The sequence below is a fragment of the Leptodactylus fuscus genome, unplaced genomic scaffold (genome assembly GCF_031893055.1).
Source record: "Leptodactylus fuscus isolate aLepFus1 unplaced genomic scaffold, aLepFus1.hap2 HAP2_SCAFFOLD_650, whole genome shotgun sequence".
NCBI lineage: Eukaryota > Metazoa > Chordata > Amphibia > Anura > Leptodactylidae > Leptodactylus > Leptodactylus fuscus.
Window position 1 is genome coordinate 15729 of NW_027440683.1, and position 24479 is coordinate 40207.

Consider the following 24479-nt stretch of genomic DNA (forward strand, 5'->3'; position numbering starts at 1 on the left):
TCCCGCAGCTGTGAGTGTACAGAGGTCCGGGTGAAGCTGCTCTGCTCATATCGCCCTCTGGTGGGCAAACATTGCGCTCAGTAATAGAGGCAGACATGTGACTGTGCCTAAAGGCGGAGTCTGATCACATGGTCTTCAGAGTAACGCACTGACTCCTCCCACAGGGTGCTGATCACGTGATTACGCTTTTTCTCATTGGATCACGTGGTGATAGTGAGCGGCCATGTTGCTCCCCCCGATGAGGAGGAGGAGGTGCGCTGTGCCGGCATGTTAGCGGAGGTGCGGAACCGCGGGGCCCCGGGGCTCCTCCTACTGACAGGTACGGGGCGGACTCTGTAGCAAACATACAGCTTATATAATGGCGGCCATCTGTCCAGTAAGTGCTCAGGAGGAGAAGATTCCAGACCTGTTCACACGTGATCTGGGTCTGACATCTCCTAAGGACGGGCCGGTCACGTGATCTGGATCTGACCTTCTTCTCCTCAGGACGGGCCGGTCACGTGATCTGGATCTGACGTCTTCTCCTCAGGACGGGCCGGTCACGTGATCTGGGTCTGACCTTCTTCTCCTCAGGACGGGCCGGTCACGTGATCTGGGTCTGACCTTCTTCTCCTCAGGACGGGCCGGTCACGTGATCTGGGTCTGACCTTCTTCTCCTCAGGACGGGCCGGTCACGTGATCTGGGTCTGACCTTCTTCTCCTCAGGACGGGCCGGTCACGTGATCTGGGTCTGACCTTCTTCTCCTCAGGACGGGCCGGTCACGTGATCTGGGTCTGACGTCTTCTCCTCAGGACGGGCCGGTCACGTGATCTGGGTCTGACCTTCTTCTCCTCAGGACGGGCCGGTCACGTGATCTGGATCTGACCTTCTTCTCCTCAGGACGGGCCGGTCACGTGATCTGGGTCTGACCTTCTTCTCCTCAGGACGGGCCGGTCACGTGATCTGGATCTGACCTTCTTCTCCTCAGGACGGGCCGGTCACGTGATCTGGGTCTGACGTCTTCTCCTCAGGACGGGCCGGTCACGTGATCTGGGTCTGACCTTCTTCTCCTCAGGACGGGCCGGTCACGTGATCTGGGTCTGACCTTCTTCTCCTCAGGACGGGCCGGTCACGTGATCTGGGTCTGACCTTCTTCTCCTCAGGACGGGCCGGTCACGTGATCTGGGTCTGACATCTCCTAAGGACGGGTCGGTCACGTGATCTGGATCTGACCTTCTTCTCCTCAGGACGGGCCGGTCACGTGATCTGGGTCTGACCGTCTTCTCCTCAGGACGGGTCGGTCACGTGATCTGGATCTGACCTTCTTCTCCTCAGGACGGGTCGGTCACGTGATCTGGGTCTGACCTTCTTCTCCTCAGGACGGGCCGGTCACGTGATCTGGGTCTGACCTTCTTCTCCTCAGGACGGGCCGGTCACGTGATCTGGGTCTGACCTTCTTCTCCTCAGGACGGGCCGGTCACGTGATCTGGGTCTGACCTTCTTCTCCTCAGGACGGGCCGGTCACGTGATCTGGGTCTGACCTTCTTCTCCTCAGGACGGGCCGGTCACGTGATCTGGGTCTGACCTTCTTCTCCTCAGGACGGGCCGGTCACGTGATCTGGGTCTGACCTTCTTCTCCTCAGGACGGGCCGGTCACGTGATCTGGGTCTGACCTTCTTCTCCTCAGGACGGGCCGGTCACGTGATCTGGGTCTGACCTTCTTCTCCTCAGGACGGGCCGGTCACGTGATCTGGGTCTGACCTTCTTCTCCTCAGGACGGGCCGGTCACGTGATCTGGGTCTGACCTTCTTCTCCTCAGGACGGGCCGGTCACGTGATCTGGGTCTGACCTTCTTCTCCTCAGGACGGGCCGGTCACGTGATCTGGGTCTGACCTTCTTCTCCTCAGGACGGGCCGGTCACGTGATCTGGGTCTGACCTTCTTCTCCTCAGGACGGGCCGGTCACGTGATCTGGGTCTGACCTTCTTCTCCTCAGGACGGGCCGGTCACGTGATCTGGGTCTGACCTTCTTCTCCTCAGGACGGGCCGGTCACGTGATCTGGGTCTGACCTTCTTCTCCTCAGGACGGGCCGGTCACGTGATCTGGGTCTGACCTTCTTCTCCTCAGGACGGGCCGGTCACGTGATCTGGGTCTGACCTTCTTCTCCTCAGGACGGGCCGGTCACGTGATCTGGGTCTGACCTTCTTCTCCTCAGGACGGGCCGGTCACGTGATCTGGGTCTGACCTTCTTCTCCTCAGGACGGGCCGGTCACGTGATCTGGGTCTGACCTTCTTCTCCTCAGGACGGGCCGGTCACGTGATCTGGGTCTGACCTTCTTCTCCTCAGGACGGGCCGGTCACGTGATCTGGGTCTGACCTTCTTCTCCTCAGGACGGGCCGGTCACGTGATCTGGGTCTGACCTTCTTCTCCTCAGGACGGGCCGGTCACGTGATCTGGGTCTGACCTTCTTCTCCTCAGGACGGGCGCCGGTCACGTGATCTGGGTCTGACCTTCTTCTCCTCAGGACGGGCCGGTCACGTGATCTGGGTCTGACCTTCTTCTCCTCAGGACGGGCCGGTCACGTGATCTGGGTCTGACCTTCTTCTCCTCAGGACGGGCCGGTCACGTGATCTGGGTCTGACCTTCTTCTCCTCAGGACGGGCCGGTCACGTGATCTGGGTCTGACCTTCTTCTCCTCAGGACGGGCCGGTCACGTGATCTGGGTCTGACCTTCTTCTCCTCAGGACGGGCCGGTCACGTGATCTGGGTCTGACCTTCTTCTCCTCAGGACGGGCCGGTCACGTGATCTGGGTCTGACCTTCTTCTCCTCAGGACGGGCCGGTCACGTGATCTGGGTCTGACCTTCTTCTCCTCAGGACGGGCCGGTCACGTGATCTGGGTCTGACCTTCTTCTCCTCAGGACGGGCCGGTCACGTGATCTGGGTCTGACCTTCTTCTCCTCAGGACGGGCCGGTCACGTGATCTGGGTCTGACCTTCTTCTCCTCAGGACGGGCCGGTCACGTGATCTGGGTCTGACCTTCTTCTCCTCAGGACGGGCCGGTCACGTGATCTGGGTCTGACATCTCCTAAGGACGGGCCGGTCACGTGATCTGGATCTGACCTTCTTCTCCTCAGGACGGGCCGGTCACGTGATCTGGGTCTGACCTTCTTCTCCTCAGGACGGGCCGGTCACGTGATCTGGATCTGACCTTCTTCTCCTCAGGACGGGCCGGTCACGTGATCTGGGTCTGACCGTCTTCTCCTCAGGACGGGCCGGTCACGTGATCTGGGTCTGACCTTCTTCTCCTCAGGACGGGCCGGTCACGTGATCTGGGTCTGACCTTCTTCTCCTCAGGACGGGCCGGTCACGTGATCTGGGTCTGACCTTCTTCTCCTCAGGACGGGCCGGTCACGTGATCTGGGTCTGACCTTCTTCTCCTCAGGACGGGCCGGTCACGTGATCTGGGTCTGACGTCTTCTCCTCAGGACGGGCCGGTCACGTGATCTGGGTCTGACGTCTTCTCCTCAGGACGGGCCGGTCACGTGATCTGGATCTGACCTTCTTCTCCTCAGGACGGGCCGGTCACGTGATCTGGATCTGACCTTCTTCTCCTCAGGACGGGCCGGTCACGTGATCTGGGTCTGACGTCTTCTCCTCAGGACGGGCCGGTCACGTGATCTGGGTCTGACCTTCTTCTCCTCAGGACGGGCCGGTCACGTGATCTGGGTCTGACCTTCTTCTCCTCAGGACGGGCCGGTCACGTGATCTGGGTCTGACCTTCTTCTCCTCAGGACGGGCCGGTCACGTGATCTGGGTCTGACCTTCTTCTCCTAAGGACGGGCCGGTCACGTGATCTGGGTCTGACCTTCTTCTCCTCAGGACGGGCCGGTCACGTGATCTGGGTCTGACCTTCTTCTCCTCAGGACGGGCCGGTCACGTGATCTGGGTCTGACCTTCTTCTCCTAAGGACGGGCCGGTCACGTGATCTGGGTCTGACCTTCTTCTCCTCAGGACGGGCCGGTCACGTGATCTGGATCTGACCTTCTTCTCCTCAGGACGGGCCGGTCACGTGATCTGGGTCTGACGTCTTCTCCTCAGGACGGGGCCGGTCACGTGATCTGGGTCTGACCGTCTTCTCCGCAGGACGGGCCGGTCACGTGATCTGGGTCTGACCTTCTTCTCCTCAGGACGGGCCGGTCACGTGATCTGGGTCTGACCTTCTTCTCCTCAGGACGGGCCGGTCACGTGATCTGGGTCTGACCTTCTTCTCCTCAGGACGGGCCGGTCACGTGATCTGGGTCTGACCTTCTTCTCCTCAGGACGGGCCGGTCACGTGATCTGGGTCTGACCTTCTTCTCCTCAGGACGGGCCGGTCACGTGATCTGGGTCTGACCTTCTTCTCCTCAGGACGGGCCGGTCACGTGATCTGGGTCTGACCTTCTTCTCCTAAGGACGGGCCGGTCACGTGATCTGGGTCTGACCTTCTTCTCCTCAGGACGGGCCGGTCACGTGATCTGGATCTGACCTTCTTCTCCTCAGGACGGGCCGGTCACGTGATCTGGGTCTGACGTCTTCTCCTCAGGACGGGCCGGTCACGTGATCTGGGTCTGACCGTCTTCTCCGCAGGACGGGCCGGTCACGTGATCTGGGTCTGACCTTCTTCTCCTCAGGACGGGCCGGTCACGTGATCTGGGTCTGACCTTCTTCTCCTCAGGACGGGCCGGTCACGTGATCTGGGTCTGACCTTCTTCTCCTCAGGACGGGCCGGTCACGTGATCTGGGTCTGACGTCTTCTCCTCAGGACGGGCCGGTCACGTGATCTGGGTCTGACCGTCTTCTCCGCAGGACGGGCCGGTCACGTGATCTGGGTCTGACCTTCTTCTCCTCAGGACGGGCCGGTCACGTGATCTGGGTCTGACCTTCTTCTCCTCAGGACGGGCCGGTCACGTGATCTGGGTCTGACCTTCTTCTCCTCAGGACGGGCCGGTCACGTGATCTGGGTCTGACATCTCCTAAGGACGGGTCGGTCACGTGATCTGGATCTGACCTTCTTCTCCTCAGGACGGGCCGGTCACGTGATCTGGGTCTGACCGTCTTCTCCTCAGGACGGGTCGGTCACGTGATCTGGATCTGACCTTCTTCTCCTCAGGACGGGTCGGTCACGTGATCTGGGTCTGACCTTCTTCTCCTCAGGACGGGCCGGTCACGTGATCTGGGTCTGACCTTCTTCTCCTCAGGACGGGCCGGTCACGTGATCTGGGTCTGACCTTCTTCTCCTCAGGACGGGCCGGTCACGTGATCTGGGTCTGACCTTCTTCTCCTCAGGACGGGCCGGTCACGTGATCTGGGTCTGACATCTCCTAAGGACGGGCCGGTCACGTGATCTGGGTCTGACCTTCTTCTCCTCAGGACGGGCCGGTCACGTGATCTGGGTCTGACCTTCTTCTCCTCAGGACGGGCCGGTCACGTGATCTGGGTCTGACCTTCTTCTCCTCAGGACGGGCCGGTCACGTGATCTGGGTCTGACCTTCTTCTCCTCAGGACGGGCCGGTCACGTGATCTGGGTCTGACCTTCTTCTCCTCAGGACGGGCCGGTCACGTGATCTGGGTCTGACCTTCTTCTCCTCAGGACGGGCCGGTCACGTGATCTGGGTCTGACCTTCTTCTCCTCAGGACGGGCCGGTCACGTGATCTGGGTCTGACCTTCTTCTCCTCAGGACGGGCCGGTCACGTGATCTGGGTCTGACCTTCTTCTCCTCAGGACGGGCCGGTCACGTGATCTGGGTCTGACCTTCTTCTCCTCAGGACGGGCCGGTCACGTGATCTGGGTCTGACCTTCTTCTCCTCAGGGCGGGCCGGTCACGTGATCTGGATCTGACGTCTTCTTCTTTTTACTGTCAGTCTGTATTCGCCATGTTCCGGCCCCTGGGCAGTGAGTTTGGTGCAGTGGGGGCGGGGCACCACCACGGGTCTATCTACTGTTATGTCCAGTGACCTGTGACCTCTCTCCGCAGACAACACCAACCTCAGCGGCCACAGATTACTGTACAGCCTCATCATGGCCGCCCTGCAGAGGTGAGTGACCGGTTGTCCAGATAACCCTGAGGAGGTAGATGTGAGCAGAAGCCGGGGCATGAATGGAGGACAGAGGGGGTAAAGGTTATGGTAGGAGGGGGCATGTATGTAGGGGGTAGATGTGAGAAGGGGCAGGGTATATATAGAGGACATGGGGTAGATGTGAGAAGGGGCGGGGTATATATAGAGGACATGGGGTAGATGTGAGAAGGGGCGGGGTATATATAGAGGACATGGGGTAGATGTGAGAAGGGGCGGGGTATATATAGAGGACATGGGGGTAGATGTGAGATGGGGCGGGGTATATATAGAGGACATGGGGCAGATGTGAGATGGGGCGGGGTATATATAGAGGACATGGGGTAGATGTGAGATGGGGCGGGGTATATATAGAGGACATGGGGGTAGATGTGAGATGGGGCGGGGTATATATAGAGGACATGGGGTAGATGTGAGATGGGGCGGGGTATATATAGAGGACACGGGGTAGATGTGAGAAGGGGCGGGGTGTATATAGAGGACATGGGGGTAGATGTGAGATGGGGCGGGGTATATATAGAGGACATGGGGTAGATGTGAGAAGGGGCGGGGTATATATAGAGGACATGGGGGTAGATGTGAGATGGGGCGGGGTATATATAGAGGACACGGGGTAGATGTGAGATGGGGCGGGGTATATATAGAGGACACGGGGTAGATGTGAGATGGGGTGGGGTATATATAGAGGACATGGGGTAGATGTGAGATGGGGCGGGGTATATATAGAGGTCATGGGGTAGATGTGAGATGGGGTGGGGTATATATAGAGGACATGGGGTAGATGTGAGATGGGGCGGGTATATATAGAGGACACGGGGGTAGATGTGAGATCGGGCGGGTATATATAGAGGACACGGGGGTAGATGTGAGATGGGGCGGGGTATATATAGAGGACACGGGGGTAGATGTGAGAAGGGGCGGGGTGTATATAGAGGTCATGGGGTAGATGTGAGATGGGGCGGGTATATATAGAGGACACGGGGTAGATGTGAGATGGGGCGGGGTATATATCGAGGACACGGGGTAGATGTGAGATGGGGCGGGGTATATATAGAGGACACGGGGTAGATGTGAGATGGGGCGGGGTATATATAGAGGACATGGGGTAGATGTGAGATGGGGCGGGTATATATAGAGGACACGGGGTAGATGTGAGATGGGGCGGGGTATATATCGAGGACACGGGGTAGATGTGAGATCGGGCGGGTATATATAGAGGACATGGGGTAGATGTGAGAAGGGGCGGGGTGTATATAGAGGACATGGGGTAGATGTGAGAAGGGGCGGGGTGTATATAGAGGTCATGGGGTAGATGTGAGATGGGGCGGGTATATATAGAGGACACGGGGTAGATGTGAGATGGGGCGGGGTATATATAGAGGAATCTTTAACCAAAAATAGTAGGTCCGCACTCCTCGGGTTCCATAAAATATAACTTTTAATAAACCATTAAAAACTCATGTGAGATGGGGCGGGGTATATATAGAGGACACGGGGTAGATGTGATATGGGGCGGGGTATATATAGAGGACATGGGGGTGGCTGTTGTTGGGGGAGTCCCTGGTGGTCGGAGGTTCCCCTGGTGGTCGGAGGTTCCCCTGGTGGTCGGAGGTTCCCCGGTGGTCGGAGGTTCCCCTGGTGGTCGGAGGTTCCCCGGTGGTCGGAGGTTCCCCTGGTGGTCGGAGGTTCCCCGGTGGTCGGAGGTTCCCCTGGTGGTCGGAGGTTCCCCGGTGGTCGGAGCTTTCCCGGTGGTCGGAGCTTTCCCGGTGGTCGGAGGTTCCCCTGGTGGTCGGAGGTTCCCCTGGTGGTCGGAGTTTCCCCGGTGGTCGGAGGTTCCCCTGGTGGTTGGAGTTTCCCCGGTGGTCGGAGGTTCCCCTGGTGGTCGGAGGGTTCCCGGTGGTCGGAGGTTCCCCTGGTGGTCGGAGGTTCCCCTGGTGGTCGGAGGTTTCCCTGGTGGTCGGAGGTTTCCTGGTGGTCAGAGGTTCCCCTGGTGGTCGGAGGTTCCCCTGGTGGTCGGAGGTTTCCCGGTGGTCGGAGGTTCCCCTGGTGGTCGGAGGTTCCCCGGTGGTCGGAGGTTTTCCTGGTGGTTGGAGGTTCCCCGGTGGTCGGAGGTTCCCCTGGTGGTCGGAGGTTCCCCTGGTGGTCGGAGGTTCCCCTGGTGGTCGGAGGTTCCCCTGGTGGTCGGAGGTTCCCCGGTGGTCGGAGGTTCCCCTGGTGGTTGGAGGTTCCCCGGTGGTCGGAGGTTTCCCTGGTGGTCGGAGGTTCCCCGGTGGTCGGAGGTTTCCCGGTGGTCGGAGGTTCCCCTGGTGGTCGGAGGTTCCCCTGGTGGTCGGAGGTTTCCCGGTGGTCGGAGGTTCCCCTGGTGGTTGGAGGTTCCCCTGGTGGTCGGAGGTTTCCCGGTGGTCGGAGGTTTCCCTGGTGGTCGGAGGTTCCCCTGGTGGTTGGAGGTTCCCCGGTGGTCGGAGGTTCCCCGGTGGTCGGAGGTTTCCCGGTGGTCGGAGGTTCCCCTGGTGGTCGGAGGTTCCCCTGGTGGTCGGAGGTTCCCCACATTCGGTCATGTCTGGTGTCTTGTAGGGCAGAGCGTGTCCATGTCTTTGGCTTTGAGGTCTCAGAAGATGATGTCCGTGCAGTCTTACCTCCGGAGCTGTCACCCAGGTGAGGCGGGGTACATGACTTCTAGCCCCTCCCATCATGCCATTGACCCCTCCCCTATGTATAAGTCGTAGATATATGTCGGAGCGTTTCTTTCGTCCCTCAGCTTGACGTTTCATGATGGATTCTCGGATCCTCTGGGCTGGGCGGAACGTCTCCACTCCCTGAGCCTGCGCCACTTCGCTATGCCTGAGATCCGGAGGCGGGTGGGTGGTCCGAGCGGCCCCCTCACCATTGTCCTCCACTCCCTGAGCTGGATCCTGACACGTTGTCCCCTCGCTCATGTCTGCCGCCTGCTGCGATGTCTGCCGCCTGCTGCGGGATCTGTCAGGGCTGCACGGTAAGGATGTCATTGATGAGGGAGGGGCTACGTGGCGGTCTATAGGACACGGATCAGACACTTCTGCTCACTTACAGGTGACACGCGTGTTGTGGCGCTGCTACATGCAGATCTCCATGACGCCGGCGTGCTGCAGTCCGTCACTCTCCTCGCTGATACCCTCATCAGTCTGAGCGATAGCGGAGGACAAGCAAAGGCGGCCGCCATCATCCAGCGCAAGAAGGGCGGCAGAGTCATCACCTGTGTGCGTAATATGGCCGAGGAGACCCCACCCCATAACTGAGGAGACCCCACCCCATAACTGAGGAGACCCCACCCCATAACTGAGGAGACCCCACCCCATAACCCAGGAGACCCCACCCCATAACCCAGGAGACCCCACCCCATAACCCAGGAGACCCCACCCCATAACCCAGAACTGAGGAGACCCCACCCCATAACCCAGGAGACCCCACCCCATAACCCAGAACTGAGGAGACCCCACCCCATAACTGAGGGGACCCCACCCCATAACCCAGAACTGAGGAGACCCCACCCATAACCCAGAACTGAGGAAACCCCACCCCATAACCCAGAACTGAGGAGACCCCACCCCATAACCCAGAACTGAGGAGACCCCACCCATAACCCAGAACTGAGGAGACCCCACCCCATAACCCAGAACTGAGGAGACCCCACCCATAACCCAGAACTGAGGAAACCCCACCCCATAACCCAGAACTGAGGAGACCCCACCCCATAACCCAGAACTGAGGAGACCCCACCCCATAACCCAGAACTGAGGAGACCCCACCCCATAACCCAGAACTGAGGAGACCCCACCCATAACCCAGAACTGAGGAAACCCCACCCCATAACCCAGAACTGAGGAGACCCCACCCCATAACCCAGAACTGAGGAGACCCCACCCCATAACCCAGAACTGAGGAGACCCCACCCCATAACCCAGGAGACCCCACCCCATAACCCAGAACTGAGGAGACCCCACCCCATAACCCAGAACTGAGGAGACCCCACCCCATAACCCAGCAGACCCCACCCCATAACTGAAGAGACCCCACCCCATAACTGAAGAGACCCCACCCCATAACTGAGGAGACCCCACCCCATAACCCAGAACTGAGGAGACCCCACCCCATAACCCAGAACTGAGGAGACCCCACCCATAACCCAGAACTGAGGAGACCCCACCCATAACCCAGAACTGAGGAGACCCCACCCATAACCCAGAACTGAGGAGACCCCACCCCATAACCCAGAACTGAGGAGACCCCACCCCATAACCCAGAACTGAGGAGACCCCACCCCATAACCCAGAACTGAGGAGACCCCACCCCATAACCCAGAACTGAGGAGACCCCACCCCATAACCCAGGAGACCCCACCCCATAACCCAGAACTGAGGAGACCCCACCCCATAACCGAGGAGACCCCACCCCATAACCCAGGAGACCCCACCCCATAACCCAGAACTGAGGAGACCCCACCCCATAACCCAGAACTGAGGAGACCCCACCCCATAACCCAGCAGACCCCACCCTATAACTGAAGAGACCCCACCCCATAACTGAAGAGACCCCACCCCATAACTGAGGAGACCCCACCCCATAACCCAGAACTGAGGAGACCCCACCCCATAACCCAGAACTGAGGAGACCCCACCCATAACCCAGAACTGAGGAGACCCCACCCATAACCCAGAACTGAGGAGACCCCACCCATAACCCAGAACTGAGGAGACCCCACCCCATAACCCAGAACTGAGGAGACCCCACCCCATAACCCAGAACTGAGGAGACCCCACCCCATAACCCAGAACTGAGGAGACCCCACCCCATAACCCAGAACTGAGGAGACCCCACCCCATAACCCAGAACTGAGGAGACCCCACCCATAACACAGAACTGAGGAGACCCCACCCATAACCCAGAACTGAGGAGACCCCACCCCATAACCCAGAACTGAGGAGACCCCACCCATAACCCAGAACTGAGGAGACCCCACCCCATAACCCAGAACTGAGGAGACCCCACCCCATAACCCAGAACTGAGGAGACCCCACCCCATAACCCAGAACTGAGGAGACCCCACCCATAACACAGAACTGAGGAGACCCCACCCATAACCCAGAACTGAGGAGACCCCACCCCATAACCCAGAACTGAGGAGACCCCACCCCATAACCCAGAACTGAGGAGACCCCACCCCATAACCCAGAACTGAGGAGACCCCACCCATAACCCAGAACTGAGGAGACCCCACCCCATAACCCAGAACTGAGGAGACCCCACCCCATAACCCAGAACTGAGGAGACCCCACCCATAACACAGAACTGAGGAGACCCCACCCATAACCCAGAACTGAGGAGACCCCACCCCATAACCCAGAACTGAGGAGACCCCACCCCATAACCCAGAACTGAGGAGACCCCACCCCATAACCCAGAACTGAGGAGACCCCACCCATAACCCAGAACTGAGGAGACCCCACCCCATAACCCAGAACTGAGGAGACCCCACCCCATAACCCAGGAGACCCCACCCCATAACCCAGAACTGAGGAGACCCCACCCCATAACCCAGGAGACCCCACCCATAACCCAGAACTGAGGAGACCCCACCCCATAACCCAGAACTGAGGAGACCCCACCTCATAACCCAGAACTGAGGAGACCCCACCCCATAACCCAGGAGACCCCACCCATAACCCAGAACTGAGGAGACCCCACCCCATAACCCAGAACTGAGGAGACCCCACCCCATAACCCAGGAGACCCCACCCCATAACCCAGAACTGAGGAGACCCCACCCCATAACCCAGAACTGAGGAGACCCCACCCCATAACCCAGGAGACCCCACCCATAACCCAGCACAGAGGAGACCCCACCCCATAACTGAGGAGACCCCACCCCGTAACCCAGAACTGAGGGGATCCCACCCCATAACCCAGCACTGAGGGGAGGTTGTGTTGATAAGGTGGGGCCTAGTGGTGCTCTGTGCTCGGCCTCCTCTATCACGGTGCTCCGTTGTGTTGCAGATGGAGAACTTCACGGTGCGAGACGACTTCTCTCTAGACACAATCAATGAGATGAAGAGAGAACCAGAGGAGAGGACAATGGTAACACAGTTAGTGGGTGGAGGGGGGCTGGGGCCCCTAATGTGGGGGATGAGAGGAGGCTGGGGCCCCTAATGTGGGGGATGAGGGGAGGCCGGGGCTCCTAATATTGGGGAGGCTGGGGCCCCTAATGTGGGGGAGCCAGGGATGAGAGGCGGCTGGGGCCCCTAATGTGGGGGATGAGGGGAGGCCGGGACCCCTAATATTTGGGAGGCTGGGGCCCCTCACTGTGGGGAGATCAGGGTCAGTCATGGTGGCTGGGCAGATAATCTCATGTTGCGCTCCTCTCTCATTAGGTAGCCCCAACTGTGAATCTGACGTTCAATCCACATCTCTCCAAATCTGAACAAGAGCGAACAGGATCTGCAACTCTGCCGTATACATTCAGTGAGAGCAAGTAAGGAGGATGGGCAAGCCCTGGGGCCCCAAAGTATTGGGAATAGATACCACAGGACACCCACAGAGATCGTGTACCCAGGTCTGGAGGGGTCAGATACCACAGGACACTGCAGAGATCTAGTGTACCCAGGTCTGGAGGGGTCAGATACCACAGGACACTGCAGAGATCTAGTGGAGTCCAGGTCTGGAGGGGTCAGATATCACAGGACTCCCGCAGAGATCTAGTGGAGTCCAGGCCTGGAGGGGTCAGATACCACAGGACACTGCAGAGATCTAGTGGAGTCCAGGTCTGGAGGGGTCAGATATCACAGGACTCCCGCAGAGATCTAGTGGAGTCCAGGTCTGGAGGGGTCAGATACCACAGGACACTGCAGAGATCTAGTGGAGTCCAGGCCTGGAGGGGTCAGATACCACAGGACACTGCAGAGATCTAGTGTACCCAGGTCTGGAGGGGTCAGATACCACAGGACACTGCAGAGATCTAGTGTACCCAGGTCTGGAGGGGTCAGATACCACAGGACACTGCAGAGATCTAGTGGAGTCCAGGTCTGGAGGGGTCAGATATCACAGGACTCCCGCAGAGATCTAGTGGAGTCCAGGCCTGGAGGGGTCAGATACCACAGGACACTGCAGAGATCTAGTGGAGTCCAGGCCTGGAGGGGTCAGATACCACAGAACACTGCAGAGATCTAGTGGAGTCCAGTCCTGGAGGGGTCAGATACCACAGGACACTGCAGAGATCTAGTGGAGTCCAGGTCTGGAGGGATCAGATACCACAGGACACTGCAGAGATCTAGTGGAGTCCAGTCCTGGAGGGGTCAGATACCACAGGACACTGCAGAGATCTAGTGTACCCAGGTCTGGAGGGATCAGATACCACAGGACACCTGCAGAGATCTAGTGTACCCAGGTCTGGAGGAGTCAGATACCACAGGACACTGCAGAGATCTAGTGGAGTCCAGGTCTGGAGGGGTCAGATACCACAGGACACTGCAGAGATCTAGTGGAGTCCAGGTCTGGAGGGGTCAGATATCACAGGACTCCCGCAGAGATCTAGTGGAGTCCAGGCCTGGAGGGGTCAGATACCACAGGACACTGCAGAGATCTGGTGGGGTCCAGGCCTGGAGGGGTCAGATACCACAGGACACTGCAGAGATCTAGTGTACCCAGGTCTGGAGGAGTCAGATACCACAGGACACTGCAGAGATCTAGTGTACCCAGGTCTGGAGGGGTCAGATACCACAGGACACTGCAGAGATCTAGTGTACCCAGGTCTGGAGGGGTCAGATACCACAGGACACTGCAGAGATCTAGTGTACCCAGGTCTGGAGGGGTCAGATACCACAGGACACTGCAGAGATCTAGTGGAGTCCAGGTCTGGAGGGGTCAGATATCACAGGACTCCCGCAGAGATCTAGTGGAGTCCAGGCCTGGAGGGGTCAGATACCACAGGACACTGCAGAGATCTAGTGGAGTCCAGGCCTGGAGGGGTCAGATACCACAGGACACTGCAGAGATCTAGTGGAGTCCAGGTCTGGAGGGGTCAGATATCACAGGACTCCCGCAGAGATCTAGTGGAGTCCAGGCCTGGAGGGGTCAGATACCACAGGACACTGCAGAGATCTGGTGGGGTCCAGGCCTGGAGGGGTCAGATACCACAGGACACTGCAGAGATCTAGTGTACCCAGGTCTGGAGGAGTCAGATACCACAGGACACTGCAGAGATCTAGTGTACCCAGGTCTGGAGGGGTCAGATACCACAGGACACTGCAGAGATCTAGTGTACCCAGGTCTGGAGGGGTCAGATACCACAGGACACTGCAGAGATCTAGTGTACCCAGGTCTGGAGGGGTCAGATACCACAGGACACTGCAGAGATCTAGTGGAGTCCAGGTCTGGAGGGGTCAGATATCACAGGACTCCCGCAGAGATCTAGTGGAGTCCAGGCCTGGAGGGGTCAGATACCACAGGACACTGCAGAGATCTAGTGGAGTCCAGGCCTGGAGGGGTCAGATACCACAGAACACTGCAGAGATCTAGTGGAGTCCAGTCCTGGAGGGGTCAGATACCACAGGACACTGCAGAGATCTAGTGGAGTCCAGGTCTGGAGGGATCAGATACCACAGGACACTGCAGAGATCTAGTGGAGTCCAGTCCTGGAGGGGTCAGATACCACAGGACACTGCAGAGATCTAGTGTACCCAGGTCTGGAGGGATCAGATACCACAGGACACCTGCAGAGATCTAGTGTACCCAGGTCTGGAGGAGTCAGATACCACAGGACACTGCAGAGATCTGGTGGGGTCCAGGCCTGGAGGGGTCAGATACCACAGGACACTGCAGAGATCTAGTGTACCCAGGTCAGGAGGGGTCAGATACCACAGGACACTGCAGAGATCTAGTGGAGTCCAGGTCTGGAGGGGTCAGATACCACAGGACACTGCAGAGATCTAGTACAGTCCAGGTCTGGAGGGGTCAGATACCACAGGACACTGCAGAGATCTAGTACAGTCCAGGTCTGGAGGGGTCTGATACCACAGGACACCTGCAGAGATCTAGTGGAGTCCAGGTCAGGAGGGGTCAGATACCACAGGACACTGCAGAGATCTAGTGTACCCAGGTCAGGAGGGGTCAGATACCACAGGACACTGCAGAGATCTAGTACAGTCCAGGTCTGGAGGGATCAGATACCACAGGACACTGCAGAGATCTGGTGGGGTCCAGGCCTGGAGGGATCAGATACCACAGGACACTGCAGAGATCTAGTACAGTCCAGGTCTGGAGGGATCAGATACCACAGGACACTGCAGAGATCTAGTGGAGTCCAGGTCTGGAGGGGTCAGATACCACAGGACACTACAGAGATCTGGTGGGGTCCAGGCCTGGAGGGGTCAGATACCACAGGACACTGCAGAGATCTAGTGGGGTCCAGGCCTGGAGGGGTCAGATACCACAGGACACTGCAGAGATCTAGTGGAGTCCAGGTCAGGAGGGGTCAGATACCACAGGACACTGCAGAGATCTAGTGGAGTCCAGGCCTGGAGGGGTCAGATACCACAGGACACTGCAGAGATCTAGTGGAGTCCAGGTCTGGAGGGGTCAGATACCACAGGACACTGCAGAGATCTAGTGTACCCAGGTCTGGAGGGGTCAGATACCACAGGACACCTGCAGAGATCTAGTGGAGTCCAGTCCTGGAGGGGTCAGATACCACAGGACACTGCAGAGATCTGGTGGGGTCCAGGCCTGGAGGGGTCAGATACCACAGGACACTGCAGAGATCTAGTGTACCCAGGTCTGGAGGGGTCAGATACCACAGGACACTGCAGAGATCTAGTGTACCCAGGTCTGGAGGGGTCAGATACCACAGGACACTGCAGAGATCTAGTGTACCCAGGTCTGGAGGGGTCAGATACCACAGGACACTGCAGAGATCTAGTGGAGTCCAGGTCTGGAGGGGTCAGATATCACAGGACTCCCGCAGAGATCTAGTGGAGTCCAGGCCTGGAGGGGTCAGATACCACAGGACACTGCAGAGATCTGGTGGGGTCCAGGCCTGGAGGGGTCAGATACCACAGGACACTGCAGAGATCTAGTGTACCCAGGTCTGGAGGGGTCAGATACCACAGGACACTGCAGAGATCTAGTGTACCCAGGTCTGGAGGGGTCAGATACCACAGGACACTGCAGAGATCTAGTGTACCCAGGTCTGGAGGGGTCAGATACCACAGGACACTGCAGAGATCTAGTGGAGTCCAGGTCTGGAGGGGTCAGATATCACAGGACTCCCGCAGAGATCTAGTGGAGTCCAGGCCTGGAGGGGTCAGATACCACAGGACACTGCAGAGATCTAGTGGAGTCCAGGCCTGGAGGGGTCAGATACCACAGAACACTGCAGAGATCTAGTGGAGTCCAGTCCTGGAGGGGTCACATACCACAGGACACTGCAGAGATCTAGTGGAGTCCAGGTCTGGAGGGATCAGATACCACAGGACACTGCAGAGATCTAGTGTACCCAGGTCTGGAGGAGTCAGATACCACAGGACTCCCGCAGAGATCTAATGGAGTCCAGGCCTGGAGGGGTCAGATACCACAGGACACTGCAGAGATCTAGTGGAGTCCAGTCCTGGAGGGGTCAGATACCACAGGACACTGCAGAGATCTAGTGTACCCAGGTCTGGAGGGATCAGATACCACAGGACACCTGCAGAGATCTAGTGTACCCAGGTCTGGAGGAGTCAGATACCACAGGACACTGCAGAGATCTGGTGGGGTCCAGGCCTGGAGGGGTCAGATAACACAGGACACTGCAGAGATCTAGTGGAGTCCAGGTCTGGAGGGGTCAGATACCACAGGACACTGCAGAGATCTAGTGGGGTCCAGGCCTGGAGGGGTCAGATACCACAGGACACTGCAGAGATCTAGTGTACCCAGGTCAGGAGGGGTCAGATACCACAGGACACTGCAGAGATCTAGTGGAGTCCAGGTCTGGAGGGGTCAGATACCACAGGACACTGCAGAGATCTAGTACAGTCCAGGTCTGGAGGGGTCAGATACCACAGGACACTGCAGAGATCTAGTGGAGTCCAGGTCAGGAGGGGTCAGATACCACAGGACACTGCAGAGATCTAGTGTACCCAGGTCAGGAGGGGTCAGATACCACAGGACACTGGAGAGATCTAGTGGAGTCCAGGTCTGGAGGGGTCAGATACCACAGGACACTGCAGAGATCTAGTGGAGTCCAGGTCTGGAGGGGTCAGATACCACAGGACACTACAGAGATCTGGTGGGGTCCAGGCCTGGAGGGGTCAGATACCACAGGACACTGCAGAGATCTAGTGGGGTCCAGGCCTGGAGGGGTCAGATACCACAGGACACTGCAGAGATCTAGTGGAGTCCAGGTCAGGAGGGGTCAGATACCACAGGACACTGCAGAGATCTAGTGGAGTCCAGGCCTGGAGGGGTCAGATACCACAGGACACTGCAGAGATCTAGTGGAGTCCAGGTCTGGAGGGGTCAGATACCACAGGACACTGCAGAGATCTAGTGTACCCAGGTCTGGAGGAGTCAGATACCACAGGACACTGCAGAGATCTGGTGGAGTCCAGGCCTGGAGGGGTCAGATACCACAGGACACCTGCAGAGATCTAGTGGAGTCCAGGTCTGGAGGGGGCAGATACCACAGGACACTGCAGAGATCTGGTGGGGTCCAGGTCAGGAGGGGTCAGATACCACAGGACACTGCAGAGATCTAGTGTACCCAGGTCTGGAGGGGGCAGATCCCACAGGACACTGCAGAGATCTAGTGGAGTCCAGGTCTGGAGGGGTCAGATACCACAGGACACTGCAGAGATCTAGTGGAGTCCAGGTCTGGAGGGGTCAGATACCACAGGACACTGCAGAGATCTAGTGGAGTCCAGGTCTGGAGGGGTCAGATACCACAGGACACTGCAGAGATCTAGTGGGGTCCAGGTCTGGAGGGGTCAGATATCACAGGACTCCCGCAGAGATCTAGTGGAGTCCAGGCCTGGAGGGGTCAGATACCACAGGACACTACAGAGATCTAGTGGGGTCCAGGCCTGGAGGGGTCAGATACCACAGGACACTGCAGAGATCTAGTGGAGTCCAGGTCTGGAGGGGTCAGATACCACAGGACACTGCAGAGATCTGGTGGGGTCCAGGCCTGGAGGGGTCAGATACCACAGGACACTGCAGAGATCTAGTGTACCCAGGTCTGGAGGAGTCAGATACCACAGGACACTGCAGAGATCTAGTGGAGTCCAGGCCTGGAGGGGTCAGATACCACAGGACACCCGCAGAGATCTGGTGGAGTCCAGGTCAGGAGGGATCAGATACCACAGGACACTGCAGAGATCTGGTGGGGTCCAGGTCTGGAGGGGTCAGATACCACAGGACACTGCAGAGATCTAGTGGAGTCCAGGCCTGGAGGGGTCAGATACCACAGGACACTGCAGAGATCTAGTACAGTCCAGGTCTGGAGGGATCAGATACCACAGGACACTGCAGATATCTAGTGGAGTCCAGGTCTGGAGGGGTCAGATACCACAGGACACTGCAGATATCTAGTGGAGTCCAGGTCTGGAGGGGTCAGATACCACAGGACACTGCAGAGATCTAGTACAGTCCAGGTCTGGAGGGATCAGATACCACAGGACACCTGCAGAGATCTAGTGGAGTCCAGGTCTGGAGGGGGCAGATACCACAGGACACTGCAGAGATCTGGTGGGGTCCAGGTCAGGAGGGGTCAGATACCACAGGACACTGCAGAGATCTAGTGGAGTCCAGGTCAGGAGGGGTCAGATACCACAGGACACTGCAGAGATCTAGTGGAGTCCAGGTCTGGAGGGGTCAGATACCACAGGACACTGCAGAGATCTAGTGGAGTCCAGTCCTGGAGGGGTCAGATACCACAGGACACTGCAGAGATCTGGTGGGGTCCAGGCCTGGAGGGGTCAGATACCACAGGACACCCGCAGAGATCTGGTGGAGTCCAGGTCAGGAGGGATCAGATACCACAGGACACTGCAGAGATCTGGTGGGGTCCAGGTCTGGAGGGGTCAGATACCACAGGACACTGCAGAGATCTAGTGTACCCAGGTCAGGAGGGGTCAGATACCACAGGACACTGCAGAGATCTAGTGTACCCAGGTCTGGAGGGGTCAGATACCACAGGACACTGCAGAGATCTAGTGTACCCAGGTCTGGAGGAGTCAGATACCACAGGACACTGCAGAGATCTAGTGGAGTCCAGGTCAGGAGGGGTCAGATACCACAGGACACTGCAGAGATCTAGTGGAGTCCAGGTCTGGAGGGATCAGATACCACAGGACACTGCAGAGATCTAGTGGAGTCCAGGCCTGGAGGGGTCAGATACCACAGGACACTGCAGAGATCTAGTACAGTCCAGGTCTGGAGGGGTCAGATACCACAGGACACTGCAGAGATCTAGTGGAGTCCAGGCCTGGAGGGGTCAGATACCACACGACACTGCAGAGATCTAGTGGAGTCCAGGTCTGGAGGGGTCAGATACCACAGGACACCTGCAGAGATCTAGTGGAGTCCAGGTCAGGAGGGGTCAGATACCACAGGACACTGCAGAGATCTAGTACAGTCCAGGTCTGGAGGGGTCAGATACCACAGGACACCTGCAGAGATCTAGTGGAGTCCAGGTCAGGAGGGGTCAGATACCACAGGACACTGCAGAGATCTAGTGGAGTCCAGGTCTGGAGGGGTCAGATACCACAGGACACTGCAGAGATCTAGTGGAGTCCAGTATTAGAGGGGTCAGATACCACAGGACACTGCAGAGATCTAGTGGAGTCCAGGTCAGGAGGGGTCAGATACCACAGGACACTGCAGAGATCTAGTGGAGTCCAGGTCTGGAGGGGTCAGATACCACAGGACACTGCAGAGATCTAGTGGAGTCCAGTATTAGAGGGGTCAGGTACCACAGAGATATAGGCCTGGAGCGGTTTGATAGCACAGGATATCTGTAGAGAAGCTCCTCCTCCTTGTCTATCTTCCTGCTAACCCTGGGGGTCTTTTGAGGGATATATCACTTATTCTGGATCTTGTTCTTCAGGAAGTTTTCCCTCCTTCAAGCCTCTGGTGGATCCGCCAAGATCTTTTATGACCCGGAGCCATCAGATGATGTAGATGAGGAGGACCCTGACGATGACCTAGATGTCTGACCCTGCTATATCCTGTATATATGTAAATAAAGGACTGACTGCTCCGCCCTCTTGTCTCATATCTGTGGGAGGGGGGTATCAAATGATGAGATCCCTCAGATCCAGCTGGACAATATGGTGACACCGGGGCCCTTGAACACACAGCATTGAGAATCAGGGGCCCTCGACCCCAACATGGATGTCAATCACAGGTCCTATTGTATCCATGGCCGATACTCAGCATGGGGGAGGGGCTACGGCTCAGACCACAATGGTCTGACACCAAGCTGTGTATCCATAGTAAGGGCCCTTACACGTGTGTGTGAGCGCGAGGACCCCAACTGTAATGGGCCATAGGCACAGGACTGACTACATCCGAGGCAGTGATCTCCTGCTCCACTAAGCACACCAGGTGGTCAGCCGTTGTAGGTCCCGCTTGTCCAACCCAGCGCTGAACCTTAGGTGGAGGTGACCTGGTGTATTTGTCCAGTACTAGTCTCTCCACCAACTGTGCCGTAGTGGCCTCCTCAGGCTGAAGCCATTTCTTGACCAGGTCCTGCATCTGGGATCGGGGTGGGAGACTCTCAGAGAAAGTCCATTGGTGCACTCTCCCAGCACGTATGTGCATGTTCACACCAAGACGTAATGTCGGACTGGGATGCCTAGGGCCTACCAGTGGAATTGCTTCTAGGGGCCCACTGCCAGGACCCTGCAGATCAGCTGTACTGAAACAACACGGCTACAGGTAATAACAATGCCATGCTGCTCACCCGCCATACACTGTGCACCGCTGCACTACTTAAACCCAACGCTACACCCTGTATGGCAAGTGAGCAGCGGCTCCTAGAGTTGTTACCATTACCTGTAGCCACACTGTCCTAGAAAAACTGATCTGCAGAGGTTCTGGCTGTTGTACCCCCACTGATATAATATTGATGGCCTATCCTAAAGACGGGCCATCAACACTCGCCTGTCCCCGGCCCTCCGCTGTCCTCAGCACTCACCTGTCCCCATTGCTCCGCTGTAATCAGCACTCACCTGTCCCCGGCCCTCCAATGTCCTCGGCACTCGCTCCGTCCTCGGCGCTCCGCTGTCCTCAGCACTCCCCTGTCCCTGGCTCTTCGCTGTCCTCAGCACTCCCCTGTCCCCGACTCTCCGCTGTCCTCAGCACTCCCCTGTCCCTGGCTCTTCGCTGTCCTCAGCACTCCCCTGTCCCCGACTCTCCGCTGTCCTCAGCACTCCCCTGTCCCTGACTCTTCGCTGTCCTCTGCACTCACCTGTCTCCGGCTCTCCACTGTCCTCAGCACTCCCCAGTCCCCGATGCTTCGATGTCCTCAGCACTCGCCTGTCCCGGCGTTTCGCTGTCCTCAGCACTCCCCTGTCCCGGGTTCTCCACTGTCCTCAGCACTCCCCTGTCCCGGGTTCTCCACTGTCCTCAGCACTCCCCTGTCCCCGGTGCTCCGCTGTCCTCAGCACTCCCCTGTCCCCAGTGCTCCGCTGTCCTCAGCACTCCCCTGTTCCCGGCTTTCCGCTGTCCTCAGCACTCCCCAGTGCTTTGCTGTCCTCAGCACTCCCCTGTCCCCAGTGCTCCGCTGTCCTCAGCACTCCCCTGTCCCGGGTTCTCCACTGTCCTCAGCACTCCGCTGTCCTCAGCACTCCCCTGTCCCCGGTGCTCCGCTGTCCTCAGCACTCCCCTGTCCCCAGTGCTTCGCTGTCCTCAGCACTCCCCTGTCCCCGGTGCTCCGCTGTCCTCAGCACTCCCCTGTCCCCGGTGCTTCGCTGTCCTCAGCACTTCCCCTGTCCCCAGTGCTTCGCTGTCCTCAGCACTCCCCTGTCCCCGGTGCTCCGCTGTAATCAGCACTCGCCTGTCCCCGGCCTCCAATGTCCTCAGCACTCGCCCGTCCTCCGCTGTCCTCAGCACTCCCCTGTCCCTGGCTCTTCGCTGTCCTCAGCACTCCCCTGTCCCCATTGCTCCGCTGTAATCAGCACTCGCCTGTCCCCGGCCCTCCAATGTCCTCAGCACTCGCCCGTCCTCCGCTGTCCTCAGCACTCCCCTGTCCCTGGCTCTTCGCTGTCCTCAGCACTCCCCTGTCCCCATTGCTCCGCTGTAATCAGCACTCGCCTGTCCCTGGCCCTCCAATGTCCTCAGCACTCGCCCGTCCTCGGCGCTCCGCTGTCCTCAGCACTCCCCTGTCCCTTCGCTGTCCTCTGCACTCTCCTGTCTCTCCACTGTCCTCAGCACTCCCCAGTCCCCGGTGCTTCGCTGTCCTCAGCACTCGCCTGTCCCGGCGCTTCACTGTCCTCAGCACTCCCCTGTCCCCGACTCTCCGCTGTCCTCAGCACTCCCCTGTCCTCGGCTCTCCGCTGTCCTCAGCACTCCCCTGTCCTCGGCTCTCCGCTGCCCTCAGCACTCCCCAGTGCTTCGCTGTCCTCAGCACTCTCCTGTCCTCGGCTCTCCGCTGTCTTCAGCACTCCCCAGTCCTTCGCTGTCCTCAGCACTCCCCTGTCCCCGGTGCTCCGCTGTCCTCAGCACTCCCCTGTCCCCGGTGCTCCGCTGTCCTCAGCACTCCCCTGTCCCGGGTTCTCCACTGTCCTCAGCACTCCCCTGTCCCCCGGTGCTCCGCTGTCCTCAGCACTCCCCTGTCCCGGGTTCTCCACTGTCCTCAGCACTCCCCTGTCCTCAGCACTCCCCTGTCCCCAGCACTCCCCTGTCCCCGGTGCTCCGCTGTCCTCAGCACTCCCCTGTCCCGGGTTCTCCACTGTCCTCAGCACTCCCCTGTCTCCGGTGCTCCGCTGTCCTCAGCACTCCCCTGTCCCCGGGTTCTCCACTGTCCTCAGCACTCCGCTGTCCTCAGCACTCCCCTGTCCCGGGTTCTCCACTGTCCTCAGCACTCCCCTGTCCCCGGTGCTCCACTGTCCTCAGCACTCCCCTGTCCCCGGTGCTTCGCTGTCCTCAGCACTCTCCTGTCCTTGGCGCTCCGCTGTCCTCAGCACTCCCCTGTCCCCGGTGCTTCGCTGTCCTCAGCACTCTCCTGTCCTCGGCGCTCCGCTGTCCTCAGCACTCCCCTGTCCCGGGTTCTCCACTGTCCTCAGCACTCCCCTGTCCCCGGTGCTCCGCTGTCCTCAGCACTCCCCTGTCCCCGGTGCTTCGCTGTCCTCAGCACTCTCCTGTCCTTGGCGCTCCGCTGTCCTCAGCACTCCCCTGTCCCGGGTTCTCCACTGTCCTCAGCACTCCCCTGTCCCCGGTGCTCCGCTGTCCTCAGCACTCCCCTGTCCCCGGTGCTTCGCTGTCCTCAGCACTCTCCTGTCCCCGGTGCTCCACTGTCCTCAGCACTCCCCTGTCCCCGGTGCTTCGCTGTCCTCAGCACTCTCCTGTCCTTGGCGCTCCGCTGTCCTCAGCACTCCCCTGTCCCCGGTGCTTCGCTGTCCTCAGCACTCTCCTGTCCTTGGCGCTCCGCTGTCCTCAGCACTCCCCTGTCCCCGGTGCTTCGCTGTCCCTCAGCACTCTCCTGTCCTCGGCGCTCCGCTGTCCTCAGCACTCCCCTGTCCCGGGTTCTCCACTGTCCTCAGCACTCCCCTGTCCCCGGTGCTCCGCTGTCCTCAGCACTCCCCTGTCCCCGGTGCTTCGCTGTCCTCAGCACTCTCCTGTCCTCGGCGCTCCGCTGTCCTCAGCACTCCCCTGTCCTCGGCGCTCCGCTGTCCTCAGCACTCCCCTGTCCCCGGTGCTCCGCTGTCCTCAGCACTCCCCTGTCCCCGGTGCTCCGCTGTCCTCAGCACTCCCCTGTCCCCGGTGCTCCGCTGTCCTCAGCACTCCCCTGTCCCCGGTGCTTCGCTGTCCTCAGCACTCTCCTGTCCTTGGCGCTCCGCTGTCCTCAGCACTCCCCTGTCCCCGGTGCTTCGCTGTCCTCAGCACTCTCCTGTCCTCGGCGCTCCGCTGTCCTCAGCACTCCCCTGTCCCGGGTTCTCCACTGTCCTCAGCACTCCCCTGTCCCCGGTGCTCCGCTGTCCTCAGCACTCCCCTGTCCCCGGTGCTTCGCTGTCCTCAGCACTCTCCTGTCCTTGGCGCTCCGCTGTCCTCAGCACTCCCCTGTCCCGGGTTCTCCACTGTCCTCAGCACTCCCCTGTCCCCGGTGCTCCGCTGTCCTCAGCACTCCCCTGTCCCCGGTGCTTCGCTGTCCTCAGCA

At 59.0% G+C, this 24479-nt stretch overlaps 1 protein-coding gene across 1 annotated transcript; it reads left to right on the forward strand.

Annotated features, from left to right (window-relative positions):
• Window positions 1-217: 217 nt before the first annotated feature.
• Window positions 218-20360, forward strand: ELP5 (elongator acetyltransferase complex subunit 5). Its single transcript, XM_075261933.1, has 8 exons — window positions 218-319; window positions 5998-6058; window positions 8672-8752; window positions 8856-9064; window positions 9161-9333; window positions 12128-12208; window positions 12502-12602; window positions 20208-20360. Exons 1-8 carry the CDS (start codon window positions 268-270, stop codon window positions 20314-20316), a joined length of 867 nt encoding a protein of 288 aa, XP_075118034.1. The 5' UTR covers window positions 218-267; the 3' UTR covers window positions 20317-20360.
• Window positions 20361-24479: the final 4119 nt, after the last annotated feature.